Source organism: Solea solea, chromosome 3, assembly GCF_958295425.1.
Source record: "Solea solea chromosome 3, fSolSol10.1, whole genome shotgun sequence".
Taxonomy (NCBI): Eukaryota; Metazoa; Chordata; class Actinopteri; order Pleuronectiformes; family Soleidae; genus Solea; species Solea solea.
This window is the reverse complement of record NC_081136.1, coordinates 26,235,695-26,261,981: the sequence shown is the minus strand read 5'-3', so window position 1 is coordinate 26,261,981 and position 26,287 is coordinate 26,235,695. Positions and strand designations below refer to the sequence as shown.

General features: G+C 42.0%; 1 protein-coding gene across 2 annotated transcripts in view; it reads right to left on the bottom strand.

Annotated features, from left to right (window-relative positions):
• Positions 1-16,351: 16,351 nt before the first annotated feature.
• The window catches only part of slc38a4 (solute carrier family 38 member 4), a 30,388-nt gene continuing 20,452 nt past the window's right edge, over positions 16,352-26,287 (bottom strand). For both annotated transcript variants that reach the window (XM_058625053.1, XM_058625054.1), the window contains exons 10-16: positions 24,847-25,098; positions 24,057-24,136; positions 23,588-23,688; positions 22,943-23,067; positions 18,363-18,507; positions 17,817-17,914; positions 16,352-17,669 (exon numbers count right to left, since the gene is read on the bottom strand). In XM_058625053.1, the coding sequence (XP_058481036.1) occupies positions 17,565-17,669; positions 17,817-17,914; positions 18,363-18,507; positions 22,943-23,067; positions 23,588-23,688; positions 24,057-24,136; positions 24,847-25,098 (906 nt within the window). In that variant the 3' untranslated portion in view covers positions 16,352-17,564. The remainder of the gene's footprint in view (positions 17,670-17,816; positions 17,915-18,362; positions 18,508-22,942; positions 23,068-23,587; positions 23,689-24,056; positions 24,137-24,846; positions 25,099-26,287) is intronic.

Sequence of the window (26,287 nt, the reverse complement as noted above, 5' to 3'; positions counted from 1 at the left end):
TGTAGCTCTTAAAACACAAAGTGAGTCCGATCGTCTTGGACGAGCAGCGGGGAGAGGAAAAAAAAAATGGAGAAAGGGCACGGAAAGGTAAATCAGTTCACAGCGCAGGGTAAAGTCAGGGCAGTGGAATTAATGGAGCAGCATCAGACGCACACACACACACACATAGGGATTTATTGTACAAATGTTAATACAGTTTATACAATAAGATTTTGAGATTTGCAATTTGCATTGTCAAGGGTTATAGAAAATACTTTTTTTTTAATTTAAACTGAATTGAGGAAGAGGGCCTTTCCTTACTTTGCTCCTTCTCCATGGTGTGATTTGCAGAAACTTGAAGATACAGTATAATCTAAATTTAAAAAAGGAAAATCCATGTTTAATTATTTGAATCATCAATTATTTATTAGGAAAATAAATAGTAGGGGGATCGGGCATTGGTGGTGATTAGCGTCTTGGATATGTCAAAGAACAACAAAATCAAAATTGATTTGATTGTGTTGGTATTTTATTCTGCATTTTATTTTATTTAATTTTTTTGTAATGGTAACTGCAGCAACAGAGGAAGTTAGAAATTAATAATTCAAATAATTAAACTGGCATTTAAAGTCTTCAAATCTTGTTGTATGATGATTTAAAAGCAGTTTTTCATAGAAGTACATTTTTGTCACAAAGGTGTCCAAAAGGTAGCAAATTTGAGGAGGGCACAAGTGTTAGTCGAGTTGCTTCTGTTCTCCTCCTGTTCATACATTTCACTGTTGTTTTTTATTCTCTACTGAATGTGTTTCACAATTGAGCTGTGTGTGGTGAGTTGGTTTTGCCGTCTTTCTTGTAAAAAAGATTTCTATCTCAAGAAACTTCCTCCAGGGTTAAATGAAGATAAAATAAACAAAATCTTTTTTAGTAGTCCCTTAAAAGGAAGGTGCAGTATGTTATATTTTACATTCAACTTTGTAAATGTGGTTAAATTGGCTAATGTGAGAGAGAATGTGTGTGTGTGTGTGTGTGTTTTTGGTATATTTTCGTACCTTAAATGAACATCATACAGAAATAGTGGTTAGTGATTGAGAAACACAGGCTTGTCAGTACATGATAACTTCTGACTTCCTATCTGCTCTGTGTGTCTCTTGTCCATTGAACACAGGAAGTGTAATGAAATACTTACACTATGACAGTTTCCTGTCTGCAGCTAAAAGTGAAGACGCAAACTGGAACCTGATGTCAGGAAGAGGTGAAGTGTCAACTACGGTAAAACAATGTACTAGTTATTTTCCAGAAGTGCCATGTAATGAAAACATTGCTTTTTTCCTGTCCTTTCCTTAAAATGGCTTTAACGAGAAGAACAGATTGTAACACCACAGAGCGTGGAGGGGAGTTGCTTGTTTGGGGGGGGGCATGTGCAAAATTACAGTCCGTGGGGGTGGGGGCAGGAAGGCTATGGGGGCTACAGAGAGTTCATGAGTCTGACAGCTCCAGGGTAGAAGCTGTTCCTCAGTCTTGTTGTCCTGCTCTTGATGCTCCGTAGCCTCCTGCCTGAGGGGAGGGGGTGAAGGGTACATGATGCAGATGGCCTTTTTCCTGCATCTGGAGGTGAAGAGGTCCGTGGTGGTGGGAAGGCTGCTGCCCACAGTTCTCTGTGCAGCTTTCACCACTCTCTGCAGAGCCTTCTTCTCTGCTGCCGTGCCAAGTCCAGCGCGTCTCAAACTCCTGAGGAAGTACAGGCGCTGGTGTGCCTTCCGGACCAGGCTGGAAGTGTTGCTGCTCCAGGTGAGGTCGTCCTTGAGATGCACGCCCAGGTACCCGAGGCTGGAGACCACTTCCACCGCTGTTCCTCCGATGTGCAGGGGAGAATGGGGGGGATGTCTGCCCCTCCTGAAATCCACGATCATCTTCTTTGTAGTCTCGGTTGTGTAGGACTAGATGTTGCTATACCCTCAAAAATAATAGGACCGATGACACTCTGTGGGATGGTCAATTGAGTGATGGCATCCATTGGGTTGTCAAGTGGGCGCCCTCCTTCTTGGGTGTTTCGCTGATGGGCCCACGACACCTCCAGAGGGTTCAGCAGTGAATCCCAGCGTCCCAGGTTCACTCCCTAGATGCCATCAACTCATTTGAAGGCCCAGGCAGAGTCCTTCCTCTTCGGCCACAGACACTGGCTCCCCTTCTCTCTTCTACCCTGGAGAGGTCTACCCTGGATGTTGAGGTGGCTACGAACCCTCTGCAGCCTACTTCCACTGGGCGTATGTTCGCTTTCTGGTTGTTGTGCGTCGGCTGCAAGTAGGCCTCCTCCACTGCACTCTCCCAGGGCACCGTGAGCTCAATGATGTACACGAGCTTGAGTGAGGCTGACCACAGAACAAGGTCCGGTCGCAAGTTGGTGGATGCGATCTCAGCTGGGAAGCAGAGCTTCGTGCTCGAGTCTGCCAACAGCTTCCAGTCCCGTGCTCTGCCCAGCTGCCCAGTGTCTGGTCTTATGGTGGTGAGGCTTGATTGCCCCTTGCCCTCCCGGGCAACAGGATGGTGGGGGAGGAAGGGCGCTTGCGCTTGTTCTGCGACTTTCCAGCACTGCCCCAAGATTGTTATTATGTTAAATATGATATAGTTCTGTGATCGGGTAGCTATCACAGAGTTATTACACAACACTTTTACTCAGTCAGAAGCCAGAATTCCACTTGGAGTGAGTCCTCTCTCCTCCTGAGTTTGGGCCGATTTTGATGTATTTTGCCGAGCTCATCAAAGCTGGCGAGGTGATACAGTGAGGGGAATGGTAACTTCAGCAACAGAGGAAGTTAGAAATCTGCCAGCTTTAGCATCGCATTTTGCATTGATTTGTTCATTTATTCAGAGTAATTCTGTCATTATAGTTTTATGAAGAGGTCTATAAGAAAAACAACATCACTTACATCAGTGTTTTCACTTAAAACTGATCAGCTCTCGTCTTGACACTCAACTGTGCTTTTGCAACAACATCACTTTTTCATTTTCGCACTGCAGAGCTATTCTTGGAAATGACTTTGTAAGTGTGGTGAGTGGACACACTGTGACACTATGAGTGCAAGTATGTAGCAGTGCAGTGTGACACTGTAGCTACGTATGACTGATTGATTTGTAGTGTGTTTGCTAAATTGCAGCCCTTCCATCTATAGGCCTGCTATGTTGACCGGAGACACGGTTCAAACTGGCGCTGGCATTGCGAGGTGTTACGTTGTGTATTTTGATCTTAACGTGTAAAGTATCAGTGTTGAATATGAGGGAAAGGTCGGGCTGTGTGAAGTTTCTTAAGTCGAGATGCCTCACTATCGACCTGGGAGGTTGGGAGTGTTTTTTTTCCAAAGCGCAGATCATTAAGGGACATCAAATGATCATATCATAAGCTGCCCCACAACAAGTACAAAACATTACCTTTGTTACATCAGACACTTCTTTAAATACCTTTAAAGTTAAATAAACACATTAGCATAAGATACAGTAATAGTAGCGTTTTAAACCTGCAATTACAAGCTCTGCTGCTCATACGCAGCCAAACAAAGACTTAAGTGTTACAGTCCGTGTATTTTTCCATCTTAGTACAGATGAAAACAAAGCACAGAAGCCATGTAATAACCATGATGATGTCATCGTTTCGCCAAAATGCCACACTTTGTGACCACACGGACTCGTACACTTTCCAATTCAGTCGGTGGTGCACTCTTGCTTTGGTCAAAAGAGAGGAAGATGGTAACTTGCTTGAGGTTATGTGAGGATGTCCGCTGGTACTACACATGAACAACTCATGAACAACATTTAAAATGAACGCTACTCCGGCCATGTACCCACGTGTGTTATTGTGTAGTGGTGCTCTGAAGACATGGAATGAGGAAAGTATGAACCAGTAAAACTGCAGAAACATGTCAGGGGAACTACGATGGCCACTTATTGTCTCCACTTCAAAATGTGAAACACATAATCTGGCTGGTTTGTCCATGATGGCTGCTGCAGAAACCCGGTTACCTATGTAAAGCAAGGCCATTGCCTAGAGTACATGTAAAAGACTTATTCCAAAGCTGCAAAAAACAGTTGTTTTTAAGCAGTTATACACAGAAACTTACTTCTTAGGGTCATATATTCAATGAAATTGTCCAGTGTGTAATAATCCTCAGTCACACGCTCCTCAAATCGTCCTGAGTCTCCTTTTAACTCCTAACCATAAACACAAACCTAGTTCTAACCATCAGAAGCCCTTTAAAGTTGTGAGTTGGAGCATGTGTTTGTGTTTATTGACTCTCTCTGTGTGCATTTTTAATAGAATTAATAAATATAAAAGTACTGAAATAAGAGAGATTATTCAGATTTTAGAAAGTGAAAGCACTTTTTTTTTTAAGTCTTAACATCTGTACAAAAGTTGTGATGCAGGCATTTTAAATGTACATGTTTAGACTTCATAACAATTGAAGAAAACAACATGTAAATGTTGTTGTTTTTTTTTTATTGTAGACTTTCCCTGTGTCGCTGCACATGCTCTGCTGAAACACCTGTCTGACATTTCAGCTAACGATCCACCCAGGTGTGTTTGGTTTGTGCCTCGTTAGCGCACACTGGTATAAGAGAGGAGCCGTCTGTGACCGGGGTTTGCTTTCTTTGACTTTGGTGAGAGAAAGTGGAAGCAGAAATGGGGAGGGTTGATGATGCTTTTAAATGTTTGTTTGTTTTGGCACTGCCAAATGTGACAAAGATCTTATGGGACCGAGCTGATGCTGTACTAGTGCTTTTGTTTTAATGGTTGAAATGCACGTTTGCATCAAGGGGAAAATGATGTGCTCGCATGTGTCTTTCAAAAACCATGTGAAAGCAAGTGTAGCGCAAACATTCTGATGGGCATGACAGCAAAGAGGCAATCATTGATCCAGAAATAACCCACGTAAACAAACGAGTAACCACACACTGCAGGAGCCTGTGTTCACTGTTCAGCCAGTTGCCAGCTGTCGCTGAACGCTGGACATACTGCAGTCTTCTGTCCTGTGTGGCAGTGAGTCATCATGACTGTGTGTTACAGCAGGTCCGCCCTTCATGCTATCATGTGGCAATGAGGAAAGACGGCTTTAAAAAATAAGCCCATTCCAAACATCTGCTGCATGTCCCACAGGCCATGCCAGCTTAGACAGCCACATCTGATGCAGACTATAACTATTTAGAGGGGGGAAAAAAAGACACAATGATTAAATCCACACTTGCTTTCTCTGTGGCTGTTAAAAAGAAATCATAAGAGAGGTCGTGCACTGTGGCACAAGTATGAGGATGCTCCACAGTAGCAGGCAGTACTGGAGGAACTGGTTAGATAATTAAAATCTAAGCATGTTTCACACATGTTGAGTTTCATGTAACAAGTTAACTCGATATAAAAGGGAAAAAAATGCACAAAATCCTATCACCTGTGCTCACATTTACTAGTTTGTAAAGAATCTGTTGACCTAGTAATGCACTGCTGAAAACTGCGTCAACGTGGACCTTGACTCCTTGCTGCGTATGACTCTATATGAAATACTATTCAGTTCAGGAGGGATGTCTTATGTGACACAGCTCCATCCTGTCCCAATGTCTTCTGAATCAAATCATAATATGTCATCTTTAAAATGCTCTATGTCAACGTAGGAAATGCATGCACTGTGTAGGTCCTTCATAGATTCTGATAGATTTTGTGAAAATCACCAAAAGTCTTCCTGGCAGAGCATAAAGACACTTTTTTTTCCAGTATACTGTATCTAGATCTTAATATTGGTAAAAACATGGAGGGTGGTGTTGGCGCCAATCCTCAGCTGACGTGGGGCAAAAGGCGAGGCACACACCTTGGACATGGTCACACTCACACTTATGGTCAATCCCCAATTTGGGGAATAGCACCTGGAGAGAACTCGCACACACACGGGGGAGAACATGGAAACGCCACACAGAAAGGTCCTCAGTCAAACTCATTAATATATTAATGCTACAGCTCTTATGTAATCTTCACTTGATATTGTATATCAGACAAATACTTGTTTTATAATTATACATAATAAACACAGACAGTTGATCTCCTGACAGCAGCTGTGCTGCTAACCTCAACAGCAAATATTATCTTGTTTTTATGGTTTATTTTCTAATAATATTAATAATTGTACAGTGAACAGGGAAACGGGCCTGTGAATAGAAAATGGTGCAAATTTCATTGCAAATTTCTTTCTTTGAATATAACTGCATTTACTGAGTAAGTCACATTCAAGAATGGCATTTTAATGAAAGATTAACTTTTTGCTCATGCTCATTTTTAACCCTTCCGAGCAACAAATGTCGAACGCTACACGCTGTTACGCATAATATGTGTTTCTTTGTTTGTCTGTGGTGGCATTTTTGCAGATTTTCTGGATAGGACAGATAGTAACATGTCCACTTTTAATCAGATCAACACAAAAGCTTCTTGAGTCATGACCCGATCTTTCACAAAAAACACACACCGACGCTGGGTGGATTGTGAGTAATCCTGCAGACAGACAGTCTCCCGACGTGGTGGAGGTTATGAAACTGAACGCTCAAGGATTGAACGATTGAACCAATTTCTTTATCAAAATTAAAAGCAGAGGTAACGTCTGGTTTGTTCCATATGTTACTCTTTCTGCTTAAAACCTGGTGCGTGGTATCACCTACCCACAATGCAGCTCAACAAGTCCACCACCTTCAGCTTTTAAATATCTTAAACAAAATACTATTTCCTTCCTATGAAATGTATTTCCTGGCTGTTTTCTATTGCATGTTTTTCTCCATAGCATGTTGTGTCTGTACTTTTCTGAGACAAAAATAGTTAAAGGTCATCCTTTTTCTTGTCACTTCTCCATACGCTGAAGGGGTTTACTCACTGCTTGCTTTCAAGCTTGACATTTCCATGGGAACCAATCTTCTGAATACAAATACCCGGTGAAGAAAATTGACTTTTATTTGTTTCGTTTCTCACTTTCAAAGTAATAATCTGAGAAACCTTTGTCTGCCGTTTGTTGTTGTGGTGGAAATACCACACATGACATGTGAAACACTGAAGCAGAGGAGCAAGACCTGTCACTAAAGTAGTAAATAAAGTAGAGAAGTCGCCATTGGCTGCTGATTGTAACCTGATACGCCTCCACCAGTGTTTAATGCATGTTGATGAGGCATTGTGATGCAGCAAAACTGCACCTACAAAAAAAGATTTCAAAAAGCCTTTGTTATCACCTGTAAGCATGTGCAACATTTCCAAAGAAAGAAACGCACTTCCCTGTGTTTCTGTGTTTCTCCACAGAACTGGTGAAAACCTGTGTTGAATGTGCGTGTTGTTCTCTGATATGTGTTTTTTTTTGGGGGGGTGGTAAAAGGAAGTGGTGAATCATGTTTCATGTTTTGGAAAAAGCAAAAGATGATATTGCGCGCCAAACACGTAAGCGCACTCGACTCCAAAATAAATAAACCTTTTCCCTTTCATTAGATACATAAAACAAATAGAGTCCATTGTTCTCACTCCACCTTATCTTTCAGTATGTTCTATCAAATTCTGCTTAGTCATGCCAGGTTATGAGGATTCAATCACCTGCAGGAAGCGTGGAGTAAAGTCATTCAAAACTATATAGAGTCTTTGTGCTACTGGGTTTTTTGTTTGTTTTAATAAAGCATCATGAGAGGGTCTGTGGCTTCATGGATTTACCTTTATGAATTCCATACTGTCTGAGACCTGCTTATACAATATCTGACATATTTTCATTGGCATAACAACATGACATATGTATCAGAATCCCCCAGATATTGGTCTGGATGGTGCGTTTGTTCTCTGCCTTCCACACATTTAGATTATCCAGGAATGTCTGGAGGAACCACGGAGAAGTTTAGTGTTCAAGAGAGTTTAGAGTTAAAGCTGCAGTGCGTAACTGTAAATTAAAAATAAAGAGTAGTAATCTGACATGTTAGAGGCGTCTTATTTTGAAAGATTTTTTTTTCTGTTCACATTAAATAAAAACCCAGAATAATCTGAAGCTGGGTCAGACACAAACAACAATACATATCAATGTATTATTAGCACATAATCCCATTCATGGCATTTTTGTTGGATAAAATGAGTTGGCTCTCCCAACAGTGACCTTTGAACTGTACACTCTGTCCCACCAGGAATCTTTTCCAGCGCACATGTTAACTTATCATTGTTTGCCTGTCACTGTGGAATGTTAAGTTTCTAATCACAAATATAATGCGTCACAATTCTGGGATGTTATCTTATCCACAGGAAGTCACAGTGATGCCTCTACTCTGATAACAGTCACATTACAGTCAGGCCCATAAATGTTGTTGTTGTTGTTGTTGTTTTTTTTTTAAGCAATGGAGTGTGAACTTCATTATGTCAAACCGGTGTAGCTGGTTAAGTCCAATATACTCAAGTATTCCAAGTATACGATTCAATTTCAGTATAATCAACCTTTATTTTGAAATGTATTTGTCAATCTGAAGTGGAAATGTTCGTTTCTAGTGTCAGGTGAAAAAATAAAACATATTTTTGCACATAAAAATACCCTCAGTAATTAGTAGTGTAAATGAAAAAAAATCTGGTGTTCAAGTACAACTACAGTGTTTTTTTTTTTTATAAACCCTTTTGGTTTTCTTCATTTGAAATTATTAATACACTATTTTAACATGTAGTGAATTGTAAATAACCCCCAGATATTGAAAGTTATTCTGGAAAAATGGACAAAAGCACTTACTCACAGGACATTTTCTGGTTAAAAAAAGCAAAAAAAAAGTCCAGATGGACATTTTGAGGCTTATGTGTTAAAGGGTTAATAATAATAATAATAATAATAATGTAATAAATTCACTCTAATTCTCTATTTCCACTGAGACACAAGTGTCACATTTGATAATGAGGTTTTGCTGCGTCGCCATGTTGACACGTCTGACCTGCTGCACTCTTACACTCTTATATCATCTGCTGACTCATCCTAGAAGCGCCCCCTGACAGATCAATACCAAACCTCTCCGCACAGTTGCCCTCTTGCACCAGAATGTGGGTTTTACCACCGCGTTGCCATCTTTGTGTGTGTGTCACACTGCACCCTCAAGTAAAACACACCAAATCAAACAGGGAGCTCTGATCCCGGACGCCCGGAGAGCCTGAGAGGAAGTAGTCTCAGTGCACTGTCAACACAACACAAATGTTATGCATGCTTGCACCAAAAAGAACATTTTGTGCGCTTTAAAAAAAAAAGAGGCAAACTGTGACTAATAATGAATAATCATAAAAGTAAATGTATGAAATATACAAAATCGGATACGTACACAGTTAATTGTATAAATAGACATTGCAAGTTTTGTTTTAATGATGCTGGACAGCTTAAAATGATAATATAATCTTTACCATCGACAAATGGTTTGGATTAACAATTATTTGAAAAGAATTAAAGGGAAAAAGAAGAATACCATAGTTTTTATTTAAAAACCTCCATATGCTACAACAACACTGTGGTTTAATATATAAATAAACCATTCTTTTTTTTTTTTAAAACAACTAACATGTGAGACGATGACGTGTAGGAAAGTCTACATCAATTCAAAGAAAAACAAGTTTATGTTTATTTATGATGCATGGGGACAAAAAGGTGATGCTCCAACAATTCACACTCACACACACACGTGTTTGTGTTTATTGACTCTCCTGCTGTGTGTGTGTGTGTGTGTGTGTGTGTGTGTGTGTGTCCGTGCGTGTGCGTGCCTCTGGAAGGCTGACATTTGCCCGTCTCTGGTGATGCTCCTGTTGTGTTATGATGCCGCAGCCACCAGCCACCACCAACCAGCAGCCTGAGCGCTTATATAACACGGAGGCAGACACATTTCACACATTCCCTCTCAACACACACACACAGGAAAATCCTTCCATGTCTTGTTTTCTCGGTGAAATGAAGTCCTTGCCCGGTCGTGACACTGAGCTGACTGCTCTGCTGTAATGGACACTGAATTGCTGTTACACAACAGCCTATTAGCACCTATACTGAACAGCTTCACCTTGGCGATACAGCGTGTGTTGCGATCCATGCAGGATGTCCTTCGTCATCCTTCATGAGCACATTTTCTGAAGAGAGTTTAGTTTAATGACCTTGGGGGATCACGTGTGTGTGCTTTTATCATTATTTTCAGTGTCTGTGACAATACTCACTTGTGCATATGCAATTTTCCTTTTTAAGCAGGGAGAGTGTTGCTGTTGCCACGGGGCAGATCCTTGCATCAGTCATCTGTGGCTCAGCCGGTGCATGAAAATAACTTGCCAACCATATTAGAAGCTGAGCTCACTCACTCACTCACTCACTCACAGGGATACGGTGAAGAGATCAGATAACTGGGGGCAAAAAAGTCAAGTGAAATCAGCCCACAGCCACTAGATGAGGATGCCTCCCATGATGCTTCACTCTGAAGGTCTTCCTGGCATATCTGACTGTGAAGGGAAGATGAGGTCACACCGGGAACATATTGTATCCCAGGACTTGATCTTCCTCTGGAACAGCTGGCATCACTGCTTTGTGTGCTGGCACATGACCCACATATCATAATCAATCATGGATAGAGAACTCTGTGTTCTCTATCCCCCCCCCCCCTGCAGTGCATACCTTTTGGGTTTTTTGTGTACTTTTAAATTTGAATTTTACTTAAGTAAGTATATTTTTTTTTTTTACAACCTGAATTAAAATGTGACCCATTTTGACTGATACAAAATTGTGTTTATTTTGTCAGCACTTTCATTGGTAAAGGTTTGCCTTTCATTTAAAAACTATTTATGTGAGATGTGTGTCCCCATGACCTTTTTGTACGACACAAGAAAGAACGACAACCTTGTTAAAAAAAAGTATGTAAGAGTACATTTTAAACAAGCTACTCTTTTACTTTAACTTGAGTACATTTTTTAGACGAGTACTTTTACTTGTACTTCAGTAAAAATGTATCAAAATAGTGATACTTTTACTTGAGTAGAATATTTCAGTTCTCTTTCCACCTTCGATAATTCCACCCCTGCCTTGTGTTTATGAGCATATTTGTATGCTGTGTACTTCATCTGAAAATGGGCCCAGTCAAGCAAAACTATCAGACCTGACTGAAGGAGCATTTGTGCGTGTACAGCAGCAGCACACGAGCCAATGACCGGGCATTAAAATTCACTTCCAAGTTGTGTTTTCACCAACTTGTTTGCAGCCGTCTCGCTTTACTAGCACGATCTTTGCCGTTGCGTCCATCTGCCTTGAAGTAGAACAAAGCACATCCTGTGTGCACCGCGTGCATGTCATCAAGTGACATGAGCTCTAGATGCTGCTGTGCGAGAGTCATGTGGAGCTAATGGGCTTAATCGGCATTTACTCGTCCAACAGTGGTTTGAATGTTACGGGCGTTTGATTATGTTTGAAAGCCGCTCACTACAGCTTAAATAAATCAGTCCACAATGTATCATCCACCTTTTACAGTTCCCCTCACTGCCTCACTCTCACAGCTCTTATCAGTGTTATTTCCACCAGCAGGCAGCTGTTTGAAACTGTGCACCACCATTCCTCACTGCACTAACCTTGGCTGTATGGCTTTCCCGAAGTCTACTCGTTTGACCAGTCTGAGGACACTGTAGGAGCTTTTACACCAATACTATCTGCGTGTGGCTGAAATCTCCGCAGGCTTTTTCCCACACTGATATTAGGTTATAAACCGTAAGCATATTCCTGGAATTCAGCTCCCTGTACAGAACAGCTCAGTTAATCCTCATAAAAAGAAGATCGAGGAGAGGAAAATGCAGGGATCCAATGTGATGGGGTGGTTAATGGGTAACAAGAAGTGGAAAAGAAAAGAAGGAATTTGATGAAGGGCACAAGATATGAGGAGAGGAAAGTAGACCGGTTAAATGATTACTTGTTTTTCTTCTTAATTCTTTTATTTTTTGGAGCTATTTTCTGATCTTTGCTTTTAAGCGATCCCAGATTTCCGTCATAAAGAAGGAGTTCTGTTGTGACGCTCAGTGACAAATGGATTGTGAATCAAATTCTTGTGAAACTACTTGAACTATTGAGTGACGTCACACTCCCAGTCATTCACCAATAGTTTGCAAAGTGTAGGAAATCCTGTTATTCTTTCATACCCGGTGATTCAGATCTCAAAACAGCTGCAGTCGTAACGCACGAGGCATGCTCCTTTGTCGGTGTCGCACTTGGAATTCTTTGTTTTGCGCATATGCACCTGGCTGCAGCCGACAAATGCCGCTTTCAGTTCAGCAAATCTGATTATTCTTTGGCTTGCCTGTTCCTCCATGGAGGATTAACAGTATTCTCACATTTGGTCGCCCGCTGCGTGCCAAGGAGGCAAAATGGAGGAGAGAGGGTGAGGCTGAAATACAGGAGGTTGAATGAAGCCCTCTATATGTATATATATGTATATATATATAATTATTATTATTATTTTTTTTTTTTTTGCAATCAAACAAATGCAGAAGTAATGTGAAAAGTGAAAAAGCCACAGGCGCCTAATTCCACTCCGTGGAAGTCCCTGAATGAATATCTGCGGCAGCTTATCGTGTCCAGCCTGATGTTTGACCTGTAGATACTGTGTGAATTTGGAAAGAACTGCAAAGGTTACTTAATTCCCTTTTTTTCCCCCCCCCACCCCTTCATGTAACCTTCTGGGAACATTGCGAGCTGGTGTTACAAGTCACCAGTAGATGCTAGCGAGACACGAACAGGAGGATCTGCTTTATTTGTCGAGGCCTCGTATGATCGTATGATGGCACATGTCAAAACAGACGGAAAAGTTATATAAGATTATGTAAGACTGTGTAATTGATGATATATAGTATATCCAAGTTTATTAAAGGACACTGGTACTGTACAGCACTACATATACTACGACTAGAAATCACTGCAAAATGACTATATAATCCTTGGCTTCCATTGTAAATAAGCAAAGATATGTTTTTTTAAGATTGACAGCTACAAGTAGTTCTGTGTTCCATTGTATGGAACAAACTAGAGAAAGCACACATAGCACTTTCATATTGGTTTGCAAACCGGTGTTTCATGGTTAGCGGTTTGCAAACCCCCAAAATTTTAACCCGCAAGCACTTTCACGTGGGAAAAGAAATTTCGTTGGAACCTGACAAGTTGGTTACCAACGGGAACCAAAAAACAAACTTCCTGTTTCCTTGCAAACGGTTATTTATACAATCAATAGGCATGTCAGTGTAAGCTGTAGATGAGAGGAAGAAGGAAGGACAGTGAAAGTGATCTGTACCAGCATCACTTTCTAAACCCCTAAAACCTTATACTTTCCTCCTTGTGACATAACCTGGAGATTATTTAATCCAAATCCCATCCCTTTTTTTTAGTTACGCTGCTCACACACACACAGACAGACAGGCACTCAATGCGGGGACAAACATGACCTCTTAGTCAGAGTTAAGTATCTGCAGTGATGTCTATCAAGATTCATTTGATACATATTTCCTTTTTTATAATATACAGTATATGGTGAATATAAATCACAATTTAGCTCAGCACATATACGTAAAGTCCTTTACACAAAGTTAACGATAGTATTATCGATGTATAATCATGTTTATACCCCGATCCACAGGGCATTGAATATGTGGCCAACACCACAGAATAGTTCCTGAATTATATATGCATATTATTAACTGACGTCATTGTCCTTATAGTGCGCGACTATTCAACGACAAACATTTTCCAACCAGGAAATGTAGCAGCAGGTGAGGACATGTTTAAAAAGGGCATTCAAAATATAATAAAAATCATTTTGGTCATAACTGTCCTTTGTACACCTCAAAGTGTGTTCAAAAGTGCACAGTATTAGCTGTCACTATTTAAAAAACAAACAAACAAACAAACCTGTTTGTCATCTTATAAAATACATTTTAATGCTAATAAAAATATTAGCATTAGCATTAGCATTTGTTTCTGTTTGAAATAAGGTGAACGTGTCATATACGACTCACAAACGTACCTTTTTAACAGAATACAAAATAACTAACAATGCTAGCAAACCTATCAGACTACTGTATGAATGTAGAGTATGTGGGAGTCTCTGAGGGACAGTGAAACCACAGGCTCGGCCGCTATGAAGCTAGCTACAGGCCGCATTTGAAGAAGCTGGTTGTAGTGCGTCACCTTGTTGTTACAAATGGCGGCTGCACAAAAAGCACAAAAACAAACTTTTACATTTCACATTTTATTGGTCATCATAAGGAAACAGCATCACTGATTTAAAAAAAAAAAAAAGAAAGAAAAACAATATGACAAAACACCCCCTTCATTTGGGTAAAATTACAAATGTGAATGAATGTCCAGCCTGATCCACAGGAAGCAGGCACGCCGCACACAGCAGAAGCATTTCTCCATTCTCCCGACTCAAAGGGTCCCAACAAAAATAAGGCTGGTGCTTTTGTACAAGTTGTGTGAGAAACTCAGTCAACACCTTTGCTGGGAACTTATGATTCTTCTTCTAGGCCAGCACCAATATACAACAACATTGTACATCTTGGCTCAATCATGCAGAAGAGGGGAAGAGATTTGAGATTATCCATGAAACGATGACGCAAAAGTACATCCAGAGTGAATACCTGAGATACTAGAAGGGGTGGAGGTGTAGCGTTGGCAGTATTCTGCTAAAAAAAACAATGATGCCTCTCGTTCTAAATGAGCTTTTTTTTAAAAAAAAAAAAAAAAAAAAAAAAAAAGATGAAACCCAAATCTCACCAATCTTCTACTGATTTGCCAGTGATGAGAAACACCACTGACAACAACAACAACAACAAAGAAATGCTTATTAGCAGGCAAACATTCGTCAAAGTGTTAAAGGGAGAAAAAAAAATAAAAGCACACAAGATTTTCAAATGGCGGACAATCCATGATTGAACATTAACAGCCGGTACCAAAGCTCGCAGAATCGCTCAGACCCTGGAAAGCTTCAGTTCAAGTAACATCATCAAATAAGATGCTATAAATAGGCAATGATAACAGCGTGGTGTGAAATACTTCGGCATAAGAAAGTGTCCTTGTCGAGCTTCAGAGGTGGCAAACAGGAAAAAAGATTCTTGTTATACAATCTGCTCATTGGTGTGTGGCTACATCGGATAAATACCTTAAATTACAGATTATTAAGGCGTCCTGTTCTGAAACCTGTTGCTAGAAAACCAATGAAATAAACCGTTATGACGCAGACAGGTGATTAATTCATGCAGAGAAGGCAAGTTAACAAAAAAAAAGGATATAAAGACCCAAGTTTCAACAAATATACAAGCTTCAAATAAAGGGGGGGGGGGGGGGGGGGGTAACTAGTTATAGAGCAAGACAAAAGACTAACACATGTTTCATATATATATATTTAAAGTGTATTATACTAAAACAAACACTGGATTGCAGAATACTTGTAAGGCAGAATCCCCGACAACCCGCTCACAGACGATGAGTCTAAAGTGTACCATAATATAAAGAGTATTTACAGAGCATTTACAATTGTCCAAAAAGACCATGTTTAAAATCCAAAAACATGCACATAATACACTATTTCATTTGAAATATCTATCTGTTTAATGTACATAGATCCACAAAGGATCTATAAAAGTCGTCCACTTTGGCTGGAGCCGGAGAAAAGGGTCAAATGAATCTTGACTTTCCTCTTTGTTAAAAATAAAATGTCCGTCTCACTGCGTAAAAAATGAACAAACGTGAATACTGAAGTTATGGAACTACCTGATATTAAGTCCAAGGAGCTCAATGACTGTACTGTGTCCACATGAACCGGGACAGAAAAAGTGACCTGTGTGCCCTGCTTCAAGTGCTCCAAAACAAAAATGCTTCTCAGTTTTCCCCCCGCAACAACAAAGCTGAGACTTCTCCCTCGTGAAGGGTGAGCGTGACCGTTTTTGTTAAAAGTACAGATCACTTATCATCCCAGTCTGAGATTAAAAGACGATTGTAGTTTTTTTTTGAGCTTGGTTGACCGTCAAGCATGCATGGGTCACATCCTCTGCGTGTGTAATAGGTTTTTAAACGCTGCTCCTCTGCTTTTAATTCAGATATTATGAAGCGTGTGATATTATGAACCGTCTTCTTTGAAAGTAATACTTTGACATTTTAGGGGAAAGCTTGAAACTTGAAGAGCTAAAAATATCTTTTTATTTCAACTCAAATGTAAGTTTATTGGGAGTTATTTCCTCATTCATATATTGATAATTAGCAAAGAGAGAAGACAAAACACTGCTTTGGTTCCTTTCTTCTAATTCTAGGTGAGGAGAAAAACTAAGAATAACCTTCCCCATAAAATATCAAAGTATTTTTAGACAGTATAGGCACATTTTATTTTAGAAACATAAAAGTAAGGCCCAGTTTTCTCAATGCACCTTAGTGTTAGGCATATGTCAGAAAGAGTCATTGTATGGCACGTGTGGAAAGTATTGATTTTCACTTCTTGAATTCACATCGTTTGGATTACAAAGTAATCTTTCAGTGAGCCCTGCTGATTGAATTGAATTCATCATTTTTTTTGTTCTTATTTAGTTAGTTTTCACACTGTTACAGCATACTACGTGGTAGAACACTATTAAGTGCCTTTTAATATACATATATATATCTATATATATTATTCCATGTGGGTTCAAAAGGAGGATTGAAAGGCACGGCGCTATATGAGGTCAGATATCACGTATGTGCAACACCTTTTTTTTTTTTCTTTTTCTTTCTTTTCTTCAGTAGATAAAACTCAGTAATGTACAATCATACTGTTGCATGTTCAGATCCCTCTGTTGACAGTCAGCGTGGATCATTTGTGTGACTAACAGATCCTCGAGAGTGTGGAGAATCAGGCCGATTCACGCAAGCGTGCACGGAGACTTTGGCAAAGCTTATGACTGTGAACACGTGACATAACAGCAGAGAAAATGTTGTTTCGGGATGATGATGATGATGATGATGATGATGATGATGATGATACATTTGTGCGCGCGTGATAGCTCTACACACATAACCAGAGTGAAGTGTAACGCTAGTGCTAAGTGCTCCTTGTTTCATGGTGGACAACACTCCGCACAGAACACTCTGTGAGGGGCTCGCGGCGCCTGGCGTTCACAGACGCCGGCGTGACTGTCACACAATTCATGTTTAATAAAAATAACTAGAATAACGAGGATGATGATGATGATTTCAAACTGGTTACAGTAAAGTACATTAAACCAGTCTGTTTTTCCCCCTCGCTGGGATTTGATTCTCTTGACTTCAATGTGTCACATCCAGAACTTTTCAGCAAAAAAACAAAAAAACTAAAACTAAAAAAATATATATATATATATATATATATATAGACGTTCCCTCCAGTGATATTCTCTCTGTGGGGGCACATCATAGTGCAGCACATCATGTCTTTATACTGAGGTTTCATGATTGACGTTTGAAAACAGATGAGGCAAAAAGGGAAACGTGGAAGTGGAAGAACGCAGTGGGGACGGAGGGTGGGGCTCAGGGCGCCGCTTTTAAGTGGGGGAGTGGGGGAGAAAGGAGAGGACCTTAATGGCCACCGCTGGAGCCTGGCGGGTTGTGAATCCAGTCGAGGACGATGAGCGACAAGCTGCCGATCATGAATACGATTCCCACGACCAGGAAGACGGCCGCCTGCAAAGTGAAGACAAGAACAAGAGGCGGATGAGGGATTGAATGTGCGCTGACGCACAGCGGGGAGTCTGCAGAGTGTGGAACATGATACAGTGAGAAAGCTGTCGGTGTGTGTGTGTGTGTGTGTGTGTGTTCCTGCACTCTTACCCCGATCTTCTGTGGGGAGCGGAACGGGATTGATTTTACCAGGCGGAGGTAAAAGGCAGCAGGTAGGATGAAGATGAGCATGGTGGCCGCAGAAGAACCTGCAACAGAAAGCAGAGGGAAATGGTGATTCGGCCAATCAGAGAGCAGCATTCCACACTGTCACCTGATTATTGGAATTTGTGTTGCATTGAGGTCAAATTCATGATGAAATCATGAAGGTTTTGTCACAAAACTGCAGGACCACGTACTTTTCTTTTTAAACTCCACACAATCTGGTCAAATTAGCTACTGGGGCCAAGTTTAAGTCACTGTGACAGTTTTCAGACAATAACAACTCTTTAACTGATATATATTCGGCCCATCGTTCCCTTGTTAAATATCAGAACGCTCATTGTGTGTGTTGTGAGTTTGTGTGTGCAGGCCTCAACCTGGTGCAGGCTCAACTGCAACTGTTTTATATCAAACTTATATCATTATTATTTGACCTCGGTGATATTTGAACGTGTCCCCGCGACGAACCGCACATTGTTCAGAGCGGCGACTCACCAATAAAGCCGAAGATGTCTCTGATTGTCGGGACAAAGATCACCAGCAAGTTGTTGCAGGCCAGAATCACGACGGCGATGAGCAGGTGGCGAGTCCAGCTGAACTCCCGACCGCTGAATAACAAGGTCGTGATGGAGGAGCGGATCTGGGGAACACAGAGTATTGACATTTAAAGTTTTCGGCTGACACAGACTCCTTTCATTAGCATGTCATGGAACTGCTACTACTAGAAAGGATGTAAACACTCTTTCGCAACTCTGCCATTTCCTCCTTCTTTTTAACTGGTTTATGCATCGAGGTTAGAGTGGGCAGAGCCGTTCTTTTTCATCTGCGTGTCAACGGCTTGGGCTGCTGTAGAAACATGGTGGTGCAAGATAGGGGCCTCCATCATGCAGAGACCTTAAGGTGCTTATTCTAAGGCTACAAAAACCAAGAAATATTTTATTATAAAGTGATTATTAAACCTGATGACGCCTCCTTATGGGTACACACTGGACCTTTGTGGTATATGACCGTGTTTTCGTCCGTCTATGTCTATGTTTAACACACAAGTCGTTCCATTAACATTAACAGTCGAGTCGGCAGAGTGTCAGCTCGGCTGCCCTGTTGCCTGACACTGATTCCCACACTTGGCCTTGACTGAAGTGTGTGTGTGAGTGTGAGAGGGAAACATGGAGAACCTGGAGATCACAGCTAAGCTGCTGGGCCACAGACAGCCTGTTGGAGCCACTAGTGGGTGAAAGGTTGGCAGGTGAAACCTGAGGCACGGGGAGCTCACAGGACGCAGGGGGGGAAGGTTGAAGGGGGGGCAGTGCCTGTGGCACCCATTGACAAAGGCAGGGGATTATCTCCCACAGTGCAACGGAACCATGGGATTGCATCAGCCGCCTGTGAGAGGAGGACGGCCTTGCCAGCAAGTGGGAGGTGTGTCTTTCCAAAAAGCTGCTATTGTATAAGACGCCTTCACCTCCGACAAGTCTGTCTTCCTTCCCCTTTTTAGTTACTAGTGCTAAATTCGGATAGATCCGTCGCCATGGCGACACATTTTAATCCCAGCCGTGGCAGACTCTCTTAAACAGTGTGTGTGGAGAAGGTCTGTCATTATTTAATGAGCCTGAAAAGGACAAGACTGAGCTGTACGTCTCTGTCTCTCTGAGAGCCACTGCACCAAGAACTCCACATGCCTTCTTTGTCTCCTTTCACGTTGGAACAAGATTCATATGCAGTTAGTTAGTGGGTGCACAGCGGAGATTAAAAAAAAAAACCCATCACATTCACTGGATTTTCTGCTCTGTCAGATTGAGCCAGGCGAACTCAGGAGGCACCGCGGTGACGCCTGCCCTTTAACATGGACAGCCAAAGAAACGTCTTGTTTGACAGATACAGTAATAATGATAGTTCATCTCTCCTGAAACTCTCTCTCTCCCCGGTCACCAGTTGCATAATTCCCGACTAAAACTCGGGCTTAGGCGTGGTATTTCTATCCAGGGCTCCGAACTATTCAGCACTTGGCTGTTAACTGGTGCAAAGGCTTTGGAGTTCAGTGTGCGATGTTTGCACATTTTTTAAACACATACACATAAACACACGGGGGTATGTGGACAGACGAGCTGTAGGCAGACAAATCTGGAATCAGCCAGGTGCTGAGACCAGAGCTGCTCCTGCAACGTTTGTCCAAACCAGAAAGAGATAAAAGCAAACCTTTTCGCCTCGAACCGGTTTTTACTGAAAACAAGGGTCGTGTTTTCTTTGAGTCCAGATTTCTGCACACGTGAAAGTGCATTCGAAACTGGAGTCGAAGCAGCAGCCGCACATTTGAATTTGAGCGGCTACAGAGAGAGAGAGAGAGAGAGAGAGAGAGAGAGAGAGAGAGAGAGAGAGCGAGAGAGGCACGTTGTAAAAGTCCCTTTTCATGGGTATTAATATCAACAGGAAGTGGTGTCTGCGTGTTTTTAACAACACATGCAACGAACCATCGCTTTAAATGAGCTTCACTGCCATGTCAACAACAGTCTGCAGCATTTCAGTTCCACAATTCCACAGCTGATAGGCACACAGATGGTGTGTGCCAAAAAACGGATCTCTGTTCCAGACAGAAATATGATTTCATTTACATCACTTAATAAAATGGAAACTTTGATGCCATTTTAGAGGTTCCCCTGAAGCTTTACAAATGCTTTATATTACACTCGATAAAGGATTTTTTTTTTCTTTTACTAATATAAAGGTAATAATTAAATATGAGACACCTTTTGTCCCACTGGTTTTAATAATTCAAACCTTTTCGAATTAACAATTAAAGAATTAAAAGCTTAAAGGTGATTAAAAGACACTTTTAAAGCTTACAATATCAAGTGCTACTAATGACACGCAAAAGTACATGATGGCGGCATTTTAACGTTATTACGCTGTTAGTACGCTGTTATGACGCTGTTATGACACTGTTATTACGCTGATCTGCAGACCTCTGCCATGGATTCATGAATCCAGCAAGACCCTGAGAACTGGGGCATGTTTGACTCCACATAAAGCCCTTTCATTATGAACTGGATCTCGCTAAAGCCTAATCTGGCCTCCCTTTACAACTATCCTTCACGTGACTGCACAACCTACACACACACACACACACACAGGTCCACACCTACACTTGTATTTTCAAACGCTCAGTCCTCCCACACGCACACATTCTCTCCCCTCCCACCTGAGCCAAGGACGGCCGCAGACAAAGCTGTTGTTAATCTCTCGACGAAGGTCAATGGCATTTCCCTTCAAGATGAAGGTCAGGCTATCTGAGGGAAGATTCTTAAATGTCAAATGGAAACTTGGCAGAGTTGACTGTGGGACGAAGTCATTCTTTTTGTCCAAAGTCGGACATCGGTTTCCAAAGTTCTTCAATCTGTGGTTAAATTATGGCGAGATTAAGTGCTGGCCAGTCGAATATAGACGCACAAAACCACGGCCGTGTCATTCCCATTGCCGCACGTCCTCATCTGCACAGCTGACACGGCTCACGTTACGCCTTTTCCATGCAGGTATTTCTACAGTACACGAGAACCGGTTTTTAAAACAGTGTCCAAGTGAACGAGCGAGTATGAGCACGAGGTTGTGTTGCTGCTCTTTTCACTGTGCTCCACCTCACCACTGCTCTTTTCGCTGCTTCACCTTTCAGGCCTGTGTTCAATTACACAGCAACCCTCGTCTCGTAATCACACTGTCTTTACTGCGAGGGCTACTCGAAGTTGACGGAATATGGGTGTGTGTGTGTGTGTGTGTCACACACGAATATTCAGTGCGGTAACTACATGTTTGCTGTTCCCCTGACTAGACATAATCCCAAATCACCAGTTTGTCATCCGCGTGGTATAATCTGTGTCGTGTGAAAGACACAGATCAGTGCACGCTGACTAAATTTGGGCGATGTGGCTGCCAACTAAATGAAATAAAGTTAACCCACATTTAAGGAGGAGGGCAAGTCCCTGAGCGAGGTTGGCGCTCCTGCTTCCCTGCTACGCTGTCAATAAACTGCACCCCGCTCTGTCTCAATGGTTCTGTCCTTTAATCTCCCTGAAGGTGGCACTTAGGGTGTGAGTTTTTCCTCTCCCGAGGTGGTAAACTTCCACTGCAGAGAGAGACGGGGTCACATTTTCTCTCTTACGCTGTCTTCTGATGTACTGTCTCTTTGTGTGTTAATAGAATGAGGAACTGTTTAAGAGTAATAATTAAAGGGGGTATTATTCTTATTTCCATTTGTACAAATGCATGTATGTGTGTGTGTGTGTGTGATGTCCAGCTGTGTTTTGGTCACTGCTGCATCATTCTGTCATTCCCCTGAGACTGAATCCCATTGAATCTGCTGCCATCGAGCGGACACTGCCCGTAGCTACACCTCAGTCTCAATAGCAACACATCTGCTGCCATCTGGTGGCACACTAGTGTCACTACAACCACGTGTGGGGGGGGGAAAAAAAGAGAAAAAGACACAAGAATAAGCAGCTGCTTGTCTCGCTCTCTCTCTTTTTCTGTGTGTGTGTGTGTGTGTGTGTGTTACTCAGGCCAGCAGCCACTTTTCTTCCCCTTGTGTCAGATTGGGGCCAAGTTAAAATTAGACCATGACCATATAAGGGCAGGGAAGTGAGAGGAGAGGGCTATGTGACCGAGACAAATAGTTTTGGTGGCCGGTCATCGCACACAGGCTTTGACAGAGGCTTTGGCTCCATCTTGCGAAAAAAGGCCAGTGAACACTGACCAGACACGAAAAGTAAGACAGGCGTATGTGTTTGGGGATTTCAGATGACGACACGAGGAAAACTGAACAGTGTGTTCTTTTTCACCTGCCAGGAAACACATCAGCCTTGTCCACAAAATGACTCTGCATAAAGAAACCCAGAGAGGCTGCAGTGTTTGGTCGTACACATTAGCCGCTCGGTGTGTCAAGATCCTTTAAATTACAAGGGTGGAGTTTGTGTTTGTGTGTTTCTGTGTGAAGCGCGTTTGTGCGCTCTGACGTCAACCGGGTTATGCCAGCGCTCGGTGAGACAGACAACAGAGGAAGGCTGCGTGTTTGTGTGTGCTGTACTTACGGGGAAAAGCACGATGGGCACGGTCAGGGTGACGGCGGTGAGGACGGCCAAACGCACCAGCAGCAGCAGCGTGTCGAACTTATAGACCTTGGTGAAGGTGTGGAGCAACTCTGCTTCTACGTTACCTGTGTCGGGGGAGGGGGGGGGGAGGAAAAAACAACAACACCGGTTACATGAATGCAACAAAAGAGTCTGGGAACAAAGAGTAAGATGCTTTCACACAAAGATAAAGCGGTATACCCGGGCTTTTTGCCAAGCCACGTCACCCGCTCAAAACTGGTGATGTCACAAATGTGACGAGGTTACAGTCGTTACTATTTTCTAACAACACTGCACGATGAATCGATTATATAATAATATTATTTGAAGTTGTTTTCATGATTAAAACAAGATTTCTGATTGTTTAAGCTTCTTAAACGTGAGTATTTTCTTCATTTCTTTGCTCTGGATAACAAAGAAATCATTCAAAGTTCATCACTTTGGTTTGTGGACGTTTAAGAACATCATCATTTCCAGGTTTGACGAACACCGCTCACCATTTTTTAAGGTTTTCTGATATTTTATGGCGCAAACGATCCGTCGAGAAAATAATCGACAGATTAATCGATTATGAAAATAATCGTTAGTTGCGGTTCTACTTCTTACCGTAAAATGTGAGGTAGCCAAACAGCGCCGACAGCATGTACATGACGAGCATGGCCAAGATGGACAGGTTGGAAACGTTCTGCATCTTTTTCCTGCTGCGACTGGAAAAAGGGAACACACACACACACACACACTCTTACTCACTTTTAGAAGGTTTGGAGTTGCTGGGTCAATTTGTCGTCATATGCGTGACACATTGTGTATTTATCCATGGTGACAGCCAAAATCTGAAAACCCCTCTTTTGAGTTTGGTTTGCAATTCGATGAATTCTTAGTTTTGAATGATGATTATTATGTTCCATTCTGCCTAATCATTAAGGATATAGAATCCCTGTTCACAGTTATGTTGTGGTGAATAGGTATTTGTTTTTGAGATCAACACTAAAATGTCTGTACCAAAGACAATCTGTAAGGCTTGATAATGAGTTTGTGTGCAGTGGAATAATTTTTTTGGTGGCAGCACACTTACTCTTTCAGCTCACTGTAGATGGGCAGGACTTCAGGGTGGCAGACGAAGGCGAAGGCCAGGATTGGCACAGTGTACGCTGTCTGTGGGAACATAGCAGAGAAATAAACGGACACATTAAAGACACCAAACAGTCCACAGTCCACAATCCCAGGGATACATCCTGGACAGGTCACCAGTCCATCACAGGGCCACATAGAGACACTCTCACCTACAGAGGGTCCAATTCCCCTAATCCTCAAATCTGCATGTGTTTGGACTGGGGGAAGAAACCGGAGAACCCCCCCCGTTCCAAAATTATAATCATTTGAGTGTTTAGGTTTTGAAATAAAATCTAATTTTTTTAATTTTTCTTTAAAAATAAATGAAACAAGTCAGGATTTAATGGTTTAGAGTGAGGTTTAATAGCAGCTTCACTCTGGCTACTGACAGGTTGGGCAACTTTTAAGTCTTTCATTAAGGCTTAAAGATCAGGAACACACAGGAACTTTCTGCCATGGCTGTTGTGTAAACAAAAAGTATGTCATATTCATGATTTATGATATATAAAAAAACTCCACACACCCTAAAATACCCAACCTTAACCAAACATGCCTCTGCAAATGCTTGGTGCTTTGTTTGCTTTGCGTATCGTGTACATTCCTCTGTTTAAGCCCATTGATGACAAACTGACAGTTGGCTAATACAGTGTTGACGTCTTCTTGTGTTGAGACTGAACATGAAACGACCTCTTAAAGTTCACCAAGGTTACGTTGTGGGTCAGTGAAAGGTTGCACCGCCGAGCCCACTGTACCTGTGAGTTGAAGATGAAATATTTGGGCGTGCACTTCTCGTCGTCATCGGGGTGAGGCTCGAAGTGGACGCCGGTGGAGTGGTGAGCGTCGGGGCTGCCCGGCACCGACGGGGAAACATCAGCACGGGAGAACTCCATGGAATGGTTTAGCGCGTACATCCCCGACATGTCCGAGGAGTTCATGCTGAGGTTGGACGAGTGGTGGCTCAGGAAAGGAAGAGGACAGGGCACCTGCGTCTTTTTGTAGATAATCTGGAAAATAACGACGCAGAGGTATGGTCTCTACGCTGTAATCATTTTTTTTAAAACTGTAAAATTTATCAGAGCAGTGAGAGTGAAACAAAACACCAGAACAGCAAGTTAATATAGTTAAGGTGCATTTCTACCAGGGTGGGTACTTTGCATTAAAACAAAGAGGATTCAAAGTGTTTGTTTTTAAACTAATAATGCCAGCATCTTATTATTCTTTATCTATTAGCAGGCTACACTTTTTCACAATGGTATGATATATAGTAGGTGACACAGCGATCACTATACAGCCATCACACATGCAAACGAGTGATGGGAAGTTCCGGCTCTTTTCAAAGATTCGGCTCATTTGGCTCGGCTCCCTTAGAACAGCTCCTAAATGGCTCTTCACTGAGTCTCACTCCGTCTATTTTAGCCTAATTTAGCATTTATGAATGGTTTGTGTGTTGGTACGCAGCTTTTTAATCAGTGTTTTCACAAAAGCCTTATTCTTATAACCTAACCAACCATCCTAACCCTGCACCGAGCTTCGCAGTCTCCAATATCTTTGAAATGCAGCCAGACGCTGCTTCTTTTTCGGTTTCCGCTCATTTCTTCTTGAGCTTGCATTTAAATCTGGTTCCCCCCACCCACCTGTCATCTCTCTGTCGCTCTGTATGAAGCTGGCCTGTACCACCACACTGGCTATTTTCCAAGGGTCTGCCCCCTATGTTCTTTTACATAATGGTATGACCCTAGTCTGTCCTCGCATGGCCTTGGCCGCAAGGTGTGCCCATCGAAATAAAAAGTCCCGCTCCTGCCTACATGGATTCTCTTTCGCTACAAAGAAGGCGACTCTTCACGGACGACACGTCACTAACGCAAACCCAGAACGGGGGGGTACCCTTTCCAACTTTCTAAAATCAAAAAGCAAATAATTGCGTTCACATACCAAACCAAACCGAACTATCCTGCTTTGGTTGAAACAAGGACTAATGTGTGAAAACAGAGAGAGAGAGAGAGCGAGACTTGTTTGCTAGTTAACACTGAAGTCTTCTCCATTTGTGGAGACTAACTGATGTTTTTAATCCAGTCTGACTGTGCAGAAGTGTCCGTCGTCAGGACGTGTGTGTGTGTGTGTGTGTGTGTGTGTCAGTGTGCACGTCTGTTGGCTCAGAGGACAGATAGAGGAAGATTTTGACAGAGGAAAAAC